The sequence below is a fragment of the Equus caballus genome, chromosome 25 (genome assembly GCF_041296265.1).
Source record: "Equus caballus isolate H_3958 breed thoroughbred chromosome 25, TB-T2T, whole genome shotgun sequence".
NCBI lineage: Eukaryota > Metazoa > Chordata > Mammalia > Perissodactyla > Equidae > Equus > Equus caballus.
This window is the reverse complement of record NC_091708.1, coordinates 34,879,857-34,895,788: the sequence shown is the minus strand read 5'-3', so window position 1 is coordinate 34,895,788 and position 15,932 is coordinate 34,879,857. Positions and strand designations below refer to the sequence as shown.

The following is a 15,932-nucleotide window of genomic DNA, read 5'->3' as shown; positions in this document are numbered from 1 at the left end:
TTTTCCTTAGAAGCAGACTTGGAGCCGATTAGCAGATGTGGTACACATCAGCTTCTGGAGAAACTGGAAAGAAAAGAAACACATCTAGATATAAAGGTGAGCTTCAGTAATCTTGACACCCTCCAGACTTCTCCAACCCAGTTTGGTACTTATTCCTTCCTCCATGGTACTTTCAGATATTTCATGGATTAGAAACTCATAGAGTCCAACTAAAACTTTCACCTAGCTTTTTGTTTTAAGTCCATCAAGTTTGACCTCTAGGTCATCTACACTGTATGTTTTGGTGGAAGCAAAACCCCATCACTAGAAAAGAAAAAAAAAAAAATCTACTGTATTCTCAGCCTCATCCATTCACCTTGTGCTTTTAGAACTATTTTTCCTGATTCTCAGATCAAAAACCTTCTTCCTTTTTTCTAATCATCAACGTGGGTGATCCTCATGTCTACAACCTGGAGCACCCAATCTCATTAATTAACTCAGGTCACTAATGCTTTGTATTCAGCATTCTCCAGGCAGCCCCTCCACAAATGACTTATTTTTGAGTATTGATCTATGACTGACAAATTGCTTTTAAGATATGATATCACACTTGCTATTCATGAAACATCAGGAATCTGCTTGTGAGCAGGTGATGGAGGACAAATCAAACTCACATCAAAAGTCTTATGTCCAGGGCACTCTCTGCTGCACGATCACAATTCCACACACCAGACACACTCCAGCCATGCATAGTCAATTTTTTTCCACCTGATTTTGTCCAGTTAACATGGGTATTCAAATTTTCAAATTCCACCATCTGTACAACACAGGAAGACATGTCACTTCTCTTGCAATTACAAGGACAGATTCTGAACATGGGGGAAGAAAGCTTGTTATTAAGGGGGATAGAAGGGGGATAGAAGGGTAGTTAATGTAGGAAATTATCACAGCGAGGAAGACAAAGCATGTGTGTGATCATGATAGACAATGCATATACCAAAACATGAGGAGGCGAAGCATCAGGATTGAGAGCATGAGTTTCAGAATGAGTCAGCTTGGGGTTCAAATCCTGATTGCTCTTCACTCCTTAGTGACCTTGAGCAAACCACTTTACATCTCTCAGCCTCAGTCTTCTGATAACAACACGTGACTCATGACTGCTTATCATGGGATTTAATGAGATTCTTAGCATAGGCTTGACATGTAACACATTTTCAATAAATATGGTTGAGTATTATTAACTTCAATTATTGATTCACTCAAATTATTCAATGCAGAAACAAATATGAATATAAAATATAACAAAATCATGAAATTAGCCTGACAATTTGGCAATGAGAGATATATTTGAAGCATGTGAGTTAACTGCTTTTCAGAACATACAGGAATAGCAGATAAGGGAAGATGACACTGGGATTTAGGAGGATCATTAGCTTCTCCTGAGTGTTTACAAGATCCTTACAAGATCTTTTTCCCCATTGCTTAAATTGCATTATCTCACTAAATCTTCCTGTGAATGTGGCTATCTGTGTCCAATATTATACACAAAAAGACTGAAGTTTAAAGCTGTTTAGTAACTTACAACTAAAATGTAGGCAATTAATTGTTAAATGAATTAATATATTATTATATACATTAATATAGATGTAAGATGTTTTTAAATGCATGACAAGTCCAATGTAATAGGTCCACTCTAAATGTGTAAAAGAATTGCTACCTCTAAAGAAACTATTTTAAACACTTCGAGGATATAAGTATGTTCATTGTAGGGATTTTTTTATGGTAACCAAGAATACGTAAATAACCAATGGCACAAAATGCTTGAGACTTGTTATGTACTTTGCCCATTCATAAGGTATGGATGGATATGCTGACTCTAAAATTGATTTAAAACACTTTTCAGATACAAGATCTCTCATTGCAGAGTTTTTGTAATAGCAAGAAATGTAGGTCACTTTGATGTCCATCACTAAGTAACTGAATGACTTAAAAAACACAAGTATATTTTAAAAATTAACAAGTTTCTCATAGATATTTTTGGATCCATATATGAGAGATGAATTTTAAAAGCATTAATTGAATACTCAGCAATGCATGACCATCTTGTACGAAGATTATGTAGGAAAGGGTGTTAAAGAAAGGAAAATAAATTTACAAAAAAGAGGAAACTTGTACAGTCTGATGATGATAGATAGCATGCCATGAGCTAAGGAGGATGAATCTCTCATCGTGTCCCCAGAAGAGAAAAAAACTCATTGTTTTTGAAGCTGGTTCAACATTCCTCCTAGATTTGCCTTATTGGTTATGTTGACAAATGCTTATTTTTTCCCATGACAATGGAAAGATGAACTTTAGAATGACAGAACTGAATTTGTTTTGATAGGGAATGTGTGTCCTGTGACCTCCCTGTATAAAATACCTCCACCCACATTCTCCATCCATCTCCACCCCCTTGTATGTTGCTTTATTTTGTACAGAAAATTTATCCCTACCTGATATTATATTACATATTTTGTTTGTTGATGATCTGTCTCCCCAACTAGAACACGAGCTTCGCAAAGGCAAAGATTTATCTGTTTTTATTGCTGTGTCTTCAGCAGGGGAACAGTGCTTTGCGTAGAATAAGAACTAATGAACTTGAATCAGAGAGATCCACCTCTGATGGTTTCTAAAGGAAAGCTCTTGTTCTGTTTCCCCAGCTTTCAAGATAAGGCCTTTATGATGTTCACGGATTTGGGATGAGAGGATGACATCAAGGACAATGAGGTTGACAAGTTGTCCCTGCACAACAGCTAATTGTGACCAAACTGAGAAAACAAAGACTTGCTGGGTTCTCATGATTTGGGTGAAGGCATTGAAGTACATTAAATAAGAAAACTTCATATATAACTAGACCCAAGTCAATGGAAAATGTCAACCAAACCAGCAGTGTCTCTGAGTTCATCCTCCTGGGACTCTCCTCCCGGCCTGAGGACCAGAAGCCACTCTTTATCCTCTTCCTCACCATATACCTGGTCACCATAACAGGGAACCTACTCATCATCCTGGCCATCTACTCTGACCCCCAGCTTCAGACTCCCATGTATTTCTTCTTGAGTTGCCTGTCTTTCACTGACATTTGCTTTACAACAACCATAGTCCCCAGGATGCTAGTGGACTTCCTGTCAAAGAAGACCATCTCCTATGCTGGGTGTCTGACACAGATGTATTTTATTTATGCTTTGGGCAACTCTGACAGCTTCCTTCTGGCAGTCATGGCCTTTGACCGCTATGTGGCTATCTGTGACCCCTTCCACTATGTCACCACCGTGAGCCACCGCCGTTGTGTCCTGCTGGTGGCCTTCTCCTGCTCATTTCCTCACTTCCACTCATTCCTACACACACTTTTGCTGAATCATCTCATCTTCTGTGACTCCAATGTTATCCATCACTTTCTCTGTGACATTGGCCCTCTGCTGAAATTGTCTTGTTCCTCCACATTTGTCAATGAAATTGTGATAATGATAGAAGGATCTGTTGTTTTGGTGACTCCCTTTCTCTTCATTGCTTTCTCTTATGTACTAATCCTCATTGCGGTTCTCAAAATTCCCTCAGCTGCTGGGAAACGTAAAGCCTTCTCCACCTGTGGTTCTCACCTCACTGTGGTAACACTGTTTTATGGAAGCATCTTCTATGTCTATTTACAGCCCCTGTCCACCTACGCTGTCAGGGACCACATAGCAACAATTGTCTACACAGTTTTGTCCTCCATGCTAAACCCTTTTATCTACAGCCTGAGAAACAAAGACCTGAAACGGGGCCTGAGGAAGCTGATGGGAAAGAAGTAATCCCAGGCAGCACCCTCATGACAAGCCCACAAGTGGAATTGGCTCCACTCAACTCTAGTTTCCCCTTGTTCTTGGTAAACAATCAAGCTGATGGAGGTTAGCATTTTTAACTCATGTGAGACAAGACTATTAAGAGTACTTACATCAATTGTTGATGGCCCACCAGTTGGCCTTGACTCTCTTGAAATCATGATGATCATCCTCACTATTCTTCCTCTTTCCTACGAAGATTCATCACTTTCTCATCTTCCAAACACTGCATTAAACTAGTTCTTTTCCCAAAAATATTTCGTGAACAAATTTCTCTCTTTTTATTAAGATTTATCATCCAAAATCCTTCAAATTCCAGTGTATTACTTAACACAATTTCTTAATTTATAGCTGTTGAATGTCTTTGCAAACATTAGAAGAGGAAAAGAATGGAGGCAGAGAGGGAAGGGCATGATTACATTTTAGCTAATTTTCTCATTTTGAGGATTTCTGTAATTTATTTTTTCTCTAAAAGACATTTTTCCTGTTTAGAAATCAAGTTTTTACATTTACTCTTCTTTTCTCTTTCTACTCTTACTTTATTGTATTGCTTTGGCTTTATTTCTTGTTAATTTCCTCTTATTTTTCTACCATATAATTAAAAAATGCTAATGGCCATAAAGAATAAGCATGAAGAGTGATAACATGAAATGTATCCATTCCATACCAGGGAGGTTGGAACTTTTCTTCCCTCCATCTATCCCTAAAGTTATCTGTTTAAAAATAGTTGATTCTAATTTTAAAAGGTTTTGTAAAATCTGATATTAGTGGCGTTTTTTTAGTAAAAGCAAAAGTTTTTTTAAATAAGTAATTTAATATTTTATTTTAGGAACTCTCACTCTTCGGAGCCTAACCTATTGAAATGTTGTCATAAATGTATATTGAATATTGAGATATCTTTTATTTTCGGTGGACCTCAGTTTATGGCAGATAAAAGTTGGCAACAATCTAAATTCCTATCAATAGGGAATGGAGAAATTAATTATGATTATTTACATAGAATATAATGGTATGCATGCAGCAGGTTCAAAGAATCAAATGGATGCCCTTTACCTCCTTGAAAAGTCATTAAGTAGAAAAATCAATATGTGGAACAAAGTATAAAAGTATGAATTCATTATGTTTAAAATGTATAAATATATGTGTGTGTATAGTCAGTGGAGTAAGAATGGAAATGCATGGGGGGACAGACAGGGAGAAAATTTCCACTTTATACACATTTGTAATGTCTGGATTAGTTCAAATAAATATTTATGGCTCATGGAATTTAAAACTATTAATAAATCAGATGACCAATGAAAGACATTCTTTGTAAGGCACCAGCTGAAGAAAAACTTTCTAGGTGCTTGCATATCCGAAAAACATCACTACTTGGCTCTTTTGCTTAAATGATAATTTGATAGGATATAGCATTCCAGGTACCAAACCTTTTGGAACTTTGAAGACATATCTGCATCGTCCAACTGCATCAGGCGTTTTCAGTGAGAAACTAGAGGTCGTTTTAATGTGATCCTTTGTGATCTTCGTCCCTAACCACAGTCCATAGATATCTTACAGCAAATGAGGCCATGCTGCCACAGCTTAGGCTTTGGGAGAGCAGACCCTGACTCTAACCACTTCACTCCAAGCCTGGGAACAGGAGCCTGGTCGCTGTCCTTGGAAATTGACAAGTCAATTCTGAAATGGAAATGGAAATGAAAATGACCTGGAACAGCGAAGACAACCTTGAAGAAAACCCACCAAATTGTACTAGACACGTTACCACATTTCAAGAACTTAGCATGAAGTTAAAATAATTAGTATAGTGCAGTGTTTGTATAAAAATACATAAATAGATCAATGCAACAGAAGAGAGAGCTCAGAAATGTATCTTTATTTATATGATCGCTTGATTTTTGGTAAAGTGTCAATGAAATTTAATGGTGAAAGGAGGACCCATTCAGTATATCCAGCTGGAACAATTGGATATACACATGAAAAACAAACCTTGACCCCTTTCTCCACACCACACACGAAAATTAATTCAAAGTGTCTCATAGGTCTAAATGTGAGGGCTAAAACTATAAAATTTCTTGAAGAAAACAGAAAAAATATACAAAAATGTACTTGTACCTAGAGATGAGTGAAGAATTCTTGGTGAGGAAATAAAGAGGACTAACTATAAATGAAAAATTACTAAATTGGATTTCATAAAAATAAAACTTCTATTCATCAAAAGATAGCTTAAGAAAGTGAAAGGGGAGAAATATTCACAATGTATACATAAAACAAAAGACATATGCAGAATATACAAATAACTCATACAAATCAATAAGCAAAAGCACACAACTCAACTTTTAAAAGTGTGGAAAAACTTGAGCAGACATTTTACAGAAGAAGATACTCAAATGTCCAATACCAAGCGTGAAAAGGCAAGCAACATTGTTCCTTATCAAGGAAATGTAAATTAAAATCACGATGTGATACCACTGAACGCTCAATAGAAAGGCTACAATTAAAAAGACAATACAAAAGTTTTGCAGGATTTGGAGCAACTGAAAACGCTCATGTACTGATGGTAAGAAGGTAAAAGTATGCAATCACTTTGGAAAACAGTTTGGCAATTGCTAACAAAATTAAAGATGCAACTACCCTATGGGTATTTAAAAAAATTGGTACAAAAAATCATAGCAGGTTTATTCATAAGAGGACAAACTAAAAACAACTCAAATGTACACAAACAGGAAATAGATAAACAAATCATGAGTAGAAAGCTACACACTTCAGATTTGAGTCATTTTACCAGATGCAAATTATGCTTCAGTTGTGGTTTTTTTTCTTTTGAGGAAGATTAGCCCTGAACCAAAATATGCCGCTAATCCTCCTCTTTTTGCTGATGAAGATGGCCCTTGAGCTAACGTTCATGCCCATCTTCCTCTATTTTGTGTGGGATGCCTGCCACAGCACGTCTTGACAAGAGGTGCATAGGTCCACACCTGGGATTCGAACCCGCAAACCCCACGCCACTGAAGCAGAATGTGCAAACTTTACTGCTGTGCCACCGGGCCAGCCTTGCTTCAGTTTTAATAGAAGCTAGACGACCTGGAGATAGTAAGTGAAGGTTTTTGGGGCTATTGGGCACTGATGCACAATATAGGTTAACACCAGACAAATGCGTGCTTCATCTGAATATAAAGGATAGTATAAGGGGATCATTTTTGGAAATTTTGGAGGATGCAGAGGTGGGAATGAGAGGGGGCGGGATGATGCTACCGATTACTTCACAAAAACTATCTCCATCTCACAAAATTTCTTTTTCTCTTGTGAATCCAATTGACTTGAGTCTAGGATAGCATTCGCATGCCTAGACAGAAGGTGAGGTTGCTTCTCAGAATTCTATTTAAATTCCTCTAAATTTGCACATATTCCTAAAGGAAAAATGAAGGTGACATTGACTTCACCTAGTGGGGTTAAATTGAGACTGACTACGGGTGACACCTCACTCTCTCCTGGTAGAGATGGCCCCTTCATCCTTTGCCTTTCTACTCCTTCCTAGAAATGGACAAAGTAGCAGCTCTGGAGAGCCTCATCCCGCTACATCCCTGTAGAGGTCAGTATAGCTGACCCAGAAACATCTATCCAGAGAAGCCCAGTCTGGGTTAAGACAGGAAGCAATTGGAAAAAGTGGGAGAACTGTGGCAGTTGAAATGAAATCACCTAGTGGGAAATAAAGGCAGAAAAGGGAGTCATCATTCTTTTCTTGAGAAACTACCTCAGAACAAGAGAGTAATATTCTCACTTGTTTCTCTCATATGGAGTGTTGAGTCATGGTCAATACAAGAACATGTCCCAGGATTCATTTTCCCCTGAAAAGGAGGGGTGGACAAAAGTCACACTACAACTATTTCCTGAGATTGTATGTATACAATTTGGAAAGAAGACATCAATCAGTGTTCCTTGTTGCTCTGCCTAGATAATAATAGATTGAGATTATCATTTTAGTCATTTTTTGTTGTTGTGTTTATCATGCTGATTCTCTGTAGCCCTAAGAGGATTCCTGCCTTTGAGCCTCACTGGATATACTGTGACTGTCAGCTAACAACTGCTATGTTATGTTTCTGTAAAGCAGGATGACACCCTGGTTAAAGCAAGTACCTCAGTATGAGGGAGATGCATTGCTGTTGTCTGCCCAGCATGTAAGAATCTCACTTGCTCTTTTAACTACATTAGATATGAATATGGTTGGAAAAGTATACCAGAGGCATTTAAGGAATCACAATGATGTCCAAGAAGGGAATGTTGGCATGACAGAGTTGTCACATATCAATGATGATTTCACTCTGGAACTTCCAAAACAAACAAACATGAAGATTGTGGGAAAGCTTTGGGATACTGTCCTGGCTAAGTGAATATGCTCACCTGGTAATCCCTTGAGGAGCATAAAATGTTTTTGATGCATATAGTGTACTTGAGTTAGTCTCATGCTGTGAACAGTCATGGCAACAAGACTTTGATCACATGACATTGACCCAGAGGAAGAGGAGGGACTTAGGGAGTTGGGAACTTGACTAAATGTGCTGAGTCAAGTGGAAATCACTTTCCTGGAGACTCACTATTATGGTCTAAATGGTCACTAGAGGGGGTCCTCTTCCAAGAAACTGACTGAACTTGGCATTTGGCCCAGAAATATGATGAAGCAATATTTAAATGGACTATGCATTTACTAAATTGACTCAGCAACTTGCTTGTCAATAACTATGAGAGAAAACGCATACTCTCACCTAGGAAGAAGTAATTGCCATATTGATAGCAATAGCATCTGACATATTTAAGCTACAGTGGCCAGTTGTGTCACAGGCTCAGGCAAGAGGAAAGAACATTAGGCCAGCCTAAACTATAGCTAGATTTTACTGGTAAGCCTGATATTTACTGATACTCCCCCGAGCCACAGTATCAAAAAGTAGAAAGAAACCTTAACTCTCTGTGATATAATTGTTAGAGTTTTAACAGGTTAATGATCAAGCTTAGATCATCCCCATGGGAGACAGATGGGCAGTGCTCCACAATGATAACTAAATTTTGAGTTAATACAATGACCTAAGCAATTACCTTTATTGATTACATCTGTTAGGATCTCGTCAAGATGGCGCTGTGAGCAGACGTTGAAGTCGCCTCCTCCCACGAACACAACCAGGTTACAACAATTTTGGGAAGAATCACCCTGGATTGAAAACTGAAAATTGGATAAAAAGAACCCTAATGAAAAGGGACAGTCCTGACGAAGGCAAAAGAGGCAGTAACTCTGGCTGGAGAGGAAAAAAGCAACCTTTGGGAGCAGCGGAGCTTCTCAGCTGGCCAGGCGGGAGCCACCCTAAGGTAGGAGCCCTCCATGGAGGAGAGAGGTCCGGAGCGGGGGCAATACATCTGTTATGGGAAATGAATATTATATGAGAAAATGGTATTTTTATTGGCAAGAATAGGAAATTGGCATTGTTATAATAACTAATGTGGATGTGTTAAACATTATTTAATCTGTCTGCCACAGGTATATGGCATAATAAAGAATTTTAAGACTAACATAAAAATAAATGAAAACGTAACATACGTGTAAAATGGTTGCCAGAATTAAAAGAGCTTTTGGGAATTCAAACTGAAATTTCCAATTGATGTAATACTCATGGATACTTATTGGCCAGTAAAGGAAGTAAATTTAGCTTTAGCAAAGTTATATATGCAACTGAATGTATCTGTTGAAGCCTATTAAAAATGAGGATGGTAATGGAGAAAAAAGAAAGAGAGAAATAGTCCAATTGAAAAAGATATGTCAGAAATCTTCTAAGAGAGTGTACTGATAGTTTGATGTGATTGTTGGGAAGGAATTCCAATTCTTTACTGGCTCATAGAGGTCTTAGTGTTGCAGAGTTTTGAAACATCCATTTTGTACATCAAATATTGTAGAAGTTACTGTAGTAAGAATTATTTTTTAAATGCCTGAGGTAGGTATGACAAAGAAGTGTTGAAAACTGTCAGAGGAAAACTAGAAGGAATAATTAATAGGTGGGTTATAATCATTTCTTTATCCTCCAGAAAATCTGAGGATTTGACTCCTGGTTCCAAAGAATCTATAAGCATATGCTAGATATAAGACAAATTAGGATCCTGCTATGTAGTGAACCAGCATGCTATGCCTATTTGTTAAGATTGCCTATTGAGTAACCAGTAATTGACAAGAGGCAGCTGCACAGAAAAATATGAGCTGGAAATACATCCCAGAGAGGGCTACATAATCATCAAGATATAAAAGCCAAAGGGACCACAGATCTGGTGCAATTCTTGACCTAGAGTAGTCTGTCTCATGTCTCCTAAGCATTCTCATTCTAGGATGAAATTATTGTGGACATAGGAAGATCCACAGGGGATAAACAAGACTTTTATAGTTCCATTGCAGCGCATAATATGTTATTCATCATTTATCTTACTAGAAAGCTATGTCAATTTGGTGCAGGGTGAAGCATCTTGTGGCTCACAAATTTGATTGTTGGTCCCTATATAAGATCCCACCTTGGTGGTCATGCAGAATAGCCATTGCAATACTAAAATCTGAAAAGTTTGTTACAAACAAGGAAAGTTAGAGCCTGATCTCACTCATGAACATCCTAAACAAAACATTAGTGAGTGAAATACAGCAAGATATAAAAATTAATGTATGTCATGGCATGTAGGATTTCTTTCAATAAGGCCTAGTTGTTTAAAGAGTCTAAACCAATTAATGCAATTTATAGCATTAATAGAATGAAGTAGAAAATCATAAGATTATCTAACAAATGTAGACATAATATTTGATGAAGTTTAGCATCAATTTATAATTAACAAAAAACAAAAATAAAAACTCTTAGCAAACTAGGAAAAAAAGAGAACATTCTGTATTTGATAAAGAGTGCCTACCAAAACTATAGCAAACACCACACTTAAAGATGAAACATTTAATTCTTTTTCCCTGAGATTTTGAATGAGACAAGAATGCCCAGTATTACAAGTTCTCTATTGGAATTCCTAGTCAATACAGTAAAGCAAGTAAAAGAAAAAAAGGCATAAAGATTTGAAAGGAAGACATAACTGCCTTTATTCACAGATAACATTGTTATAAATTTATTAAATCCAGAAATTTTGCACATAAATCATTATAATTAATGTGAGTTCAGCAGAGTTTCTGGATACAAGATCAATGTGCAAAAATCTATTGTATTTCCACTATAGCTACAAAAATGATTTTCAAAAAGATCTTATTTAAGTTAGCACTAAAAATCAAATACCTAAAGATAAATCCAATGAACATGTGAAAGACTTCTACACAGAAAATTATAAAACATATTGAGTGAAACTTAATAAGACATAAATGATTGGGAGGATATACACAAAAGTTCACAGATTAGAACATAGAATATTTTAATGATGATATTTTCTCCAAATTAAACAATGGATTCAGTCAAATCCCTTTCTAAATCCAAGCAGGTATTTTTGGAGGAGTTGGTACTCTGATTCGTAAACTTATATGGAAAGCCAAAAAACCAAGATTAGCTGAAACTGACTTGAAAAAGAAGCACAATATGGGAAACTTACTCCACAGAAGATCAACGCTTATCACATAAAAAGACGATCATTATATTAGAGTGATACTGGCTCAGACGTAGTCAAATAGACCAAAGGAATAAAATAGAGACACTCAAAACAGACTTTCACGTATATAGATGCTTGGTCATGACAAAGGTGGCCCTGCAAAACAATTGTAAGAGGATATATTTCTAAGAATTGGTTCTGGGGTACTTGGATATCCATGTAGGGGGGGAAATCCCTATCTTGCACCATATAAAATAGTTAATTCACACTTGTAGATCTTAGTGTAAAAGATAAAACAACACATTTTCTAGGAAATATCATAAAATAAGATCTTTATGACCTTGGAATAGAACATTTTTTCTTAAATAAGATACAAAATGGAGTGACCACAAAGGGGGAAAAATGATAAATTATTCTACACTAAAACTGAGAACTTCTATTCATCAAAACACACCACTGAGAAAATGAAAAGGCAAGCCACAGAATGGAAGAAATTATCTGCCTTGCATGTAACGGGGACAACAGGGCTATGGATATATTATGTGTTTAAATGGTGGACTTTGAGTAAAGCAGACTAACCTCCATAATATGGGTGGGTCGCATCCAATCATTTGAAGATCTTAATAGAACAAAGACTGACCTCACTAGAGCAAGAAAGAATTCTCTCAGCTGACCTCCTTTGGAACTGCAGCTCTTCCCTCAGTCTCCAGCCTGTCTCCCTACCCTGCAGATTTTGGACTTACCAAGCCTCCACAATCACATATGCCAATTCCTTAAACTAAATAAATCTCTCACTCTCTCTCCCCCTCTTTCTTATATATATTTATATATATGTGCGTCCTGTTGGTTTTGTTTCTCTGGAGAACTCTAATACAAAGATATTCCATGTTCATAGATTGGAAAACTCAATATGGTTAAGATTTCCGTTATCCTCTAGTTGATTCATTGCAAGAATCAGCATTTTTTTTTTTCTGTAGGGAGTAATATAATAAATATTTTAGACTTTGTAAGCTGTGTGGTTTCTATCACAACTACTGAATATTACCATTGTAGCACAAAGGCAGCCATAGAAAATACATAAACAAATGATCACGACTGTGTCCCAATAAAACTTTATGGTCACTGAAATTTGAATTTTATGTAATTTACATGTGTTACAAAATATTATTCTCCTTTTTATTTGTTCAACCTTTTAAAAATTTAGAAACTATTCTTAGCTTTCAGACTGTACAAAAATAGAAACGAGCCAGGTTTGGGATATGAGTTATAGTTTGCCAACACTTAACCTACTGATTTAATGCAATCAATGGTGATGAAAATAAGACAGATTACAGAATGGATAAAGTTATTGATAAATGGATAAATGTTAAAGCAAGTATAATAAAATTTTAAAGATTAAATTTAGGTGACTGGTATAGGGGTATCCACTGTAAAGTTCTATCAGTTTTGCTGTATGTTCAAAAATGTTTGTAGTAAAATGTTGGCAAACAAGACTGACACTAGTGTATCGAATTTTTAGCAACTGGAATTCTCAATTTTTGGGGGTGAGTGTGTAAATTTGTATAAACATTTTGGAAAATAGTTTGTCTACAGATAGTAAGGCTAAATGTTGCTTACTTTATTACCCAGAAATATCACTTTTTCCAGGGGTATACTTGAGAGAAATAAGTACACATGGCCCACAAAAGCCATGTTTGAGGATGCTCCTATCAACTTTACTCATAATAGCCAAAAATTGAAAGCAATTCATATATCCATCAACAGAAAAATGAATGAAGTATGGGTTATTTTTATAATGAAATATTGTACAGCAATAACAAGAACAAACTTCTATATGCCACAACATGATTGAACCTGACAGATGTAATGTTGCTCTAAGGAAGCCGGATCCAAGAGCTCTACTGCATGATTTCTTTTACATGGACGTTAAAACCAAACAAAACTAACCTTATGGTGATAGGAATCACAAGAGTGGTCAGGATACTGCCTCAGAAGGGACAAGAGGGAGCTGTCTGGCTTCATGGAAATATTATAAATCTTGATTTGTGGGGGTGATTATATTGGTGAATATATATATGGAAAATTAATTGTGCTGTGCACTTCAGATTTATGTGCTTCACTGATATATGCCATAAGCCAATAAAATTTTTGGAGACTGGCTGGAAGCTCTCTGCTTATAGATGCAGCTGAAACATTGAATTTCACTGTAGGATGATCTTGCTGGGAAGCCATTTTTGAGGAAGGGACCCCCAATGTCAGTATCTTCAGTTCTTTCCTGTTTAGTTAGTTAGACTCCAAAGAAAATTCTTAAAATATTCTGGACTCAAGATATAAGTCTGGCAGCAAAATCTTGATAAAGGGCTGTGGGCTTCAGCATTCAGCATTTGATGTGTATATATAATTTTGTAATTCCCCTGACCTGTGTATGATTCACTAATCTGAGCTGTATGTGGCAACCCCCAGTCTCAACCTTCACCAGAAATTAAACTTCACAGCTTCTGCTGTGATAAGAGAGGGACAGAATTCTAGTTGTATGGAGTGAAAAAGGGAATCTAGGGTTCCAACTTTTTCTGAAATTGTTTATTTCCCTTTTACTCTCAGATCCAGAAGTTCCAAGGGCTTCCAGTTTCTGGGTCTTTTGAGAACTCCTTGGTGTTCACAAGGTTGATTCTTTTATTTTATCTATTGTCAGTTTAGGATTCAGCTTTTCCAACTCTGTTAATTCATTTATCACCATCAAAGGAAAATTGTACTGCACAGAGTACAGGCAAAGAAGACTTTATTCAGACTATTGCAACAGGGAAGAGAGATTAAACTCAACTCCACAGAAACAAAAGGCAGGAAGACTTTTACGTGCCTGGACAAAGTGGTAGAAAAGTACTAAAGGACGGCATTAGAGAGAAGTTTGGTCAATGTGATAAAGCCATCCGTGTTTGCTAAGTTAGGCTCCTGCCCTCCTATAAAGACCTAGAGATAGGTGTGTTGTCTTGATTACATTTCAAAGGTATGGCTCCCGGGCACTTGAGAAAGACATTCCTAAATTGTGAAACTGCTAAGAACCTAGGAGAAGATTTACATCTAAAGGAGGCAGAGAAGAAATTTAACATTGCAAGTTTTCTAAAGTAAAGCTCTAAGAAAACAGAGGTTAGGGGTCCACAGTCAAGAAGAAGCTATATAAAATTTAGTCAAGTTGAAGGCAATATTAAGACTGTCGTGATCACCACTCCCTTATCCATATGGTTTTCCACTACAAAAATTTTGTTACTGATGTTTGCTTTCCATTCTCTCTCCTTGTTGGGTTTAAGTCTTGTTTAAAAATCACTTTACTTTTCCTAGCAGAGAATGGAATTAGATGCATGACTTCAATATAATGTTTTTAAACAGAAGTATGAGAATTCTTTAAAAAGGATATGGCATATGCCACTTAAACCCTCTGTAGATGTGGATTTTGGAAGCTTCTGGATTTCCTTAAAGAAGGAGTTTAGGGACAGGAATCTTGTTGCAAGGGGGCAGCAAGGAAGTTTATTTACTTAGAAATTGCATTTTTGCCATGGACTATGGTTACAAATCAATACAAATAGCATAACTCCTTAATGCTGCCACTTAAGATAGAGACAGAAGTAGAGCTTCCACTTTGTTTTTTAATGAAGCCATCACCATACTAATTTGGTCTGCTATGAGAGATACAGAGGGAAAATTGGGCAATTATGAGTGTTAACACTAACAAGGCTCTAAGAAACTCTGTCCCATGACTCCCTGTCTGTAGAAGCCAAAAGCAGAGCCCTGTTCAGCCTCCTCCTGGTATTAGCCTGAGATCCAGTAGCTTCTTGTTTCTGAGTCTCTCAGTTCAGGTTTCAAAATAGAAATACAAAATACTTCAAAATTTCTGAAGACCTTGGTTCAGTGGGGCAGAGTAGCTTTGGTCCTAGATCATCTTAAGTACTCAGTACAGACCCTCATCTTTCGGGTCTTCTCTGTTTCAGCTGATAAACATAACTATGATACTCCAACATCCCCTTCAGATCTAGCCTTGGCTTGGCTTTGCAATCCATTGTTGATCTCTTGTGTTCCTCATCTGGAATCCTAGTGTTTCTCTCTCTCTCCCTTTCCCCCCTTGAAATTATTTATAACCTATTTAGAAACCTGACTTTTGCTTCCAGGTATTTGTCATCTGTATTTATTATTCTGTTTTTTTAATTGAGCTATACTTGACACACAACATTATACCAGTTTCAGGTATGCAACATGATCCAATATTTATATAGATTGCAAAATGATCAACACAATGTCTACTTAACATCCATCACCCTACATAGTTATAAAATTTTGTTATTTGTTACTCTTGACTCTGACCCCTGATTACAGTTAATCCATGACAAATGTTGTAAGGAAGAATCTGAACTCTTCCCTCTTGCCTCCAAAATTAAAGACATCTCCAATACTTTCTTCTCGGTAACCAGGGTAAGAGTAAGAAGACAAATTTGAGTCAAACAGTGGCAG

General features: G+C 36.8%; 1 protein-coding gene and 1 long non-coding RNA gene across 3 annotated transcripts in view; one reads left to right on the top strand and one right to left on the bottom strand.

The window, feature by feature from the left end:
* LOC111770589 (uncharacterized) overlaps nucleotides 1-15,932 on the bottom strand; it is a 120,929-nt gene that overhangs the window by 97,170 nt on the left and 7,827 nt on the right. For both annotated transcript variants that reach the window (XR_011432637.1, XR_011432638.1), the window contains exon 2: nucleotides 5,264-5,513. This is a non-coding gene — a long non-coding RNA (uncharacterized lncRNA). The remainder of the gene's footprint in view (nucleotides 1-5,263; nucleotides 5,514-15,932) is intronic.
* Nucleotides 2,883-3,806, top strand: OR1L8 (olfactory receptor family 1 subfamily L member 8). Its single transcript, NM_001391475.1, is given in 1 exon segment — nucleotides 2,883-3,806. A coding segment is annotated over 1 exon segment (924 nt).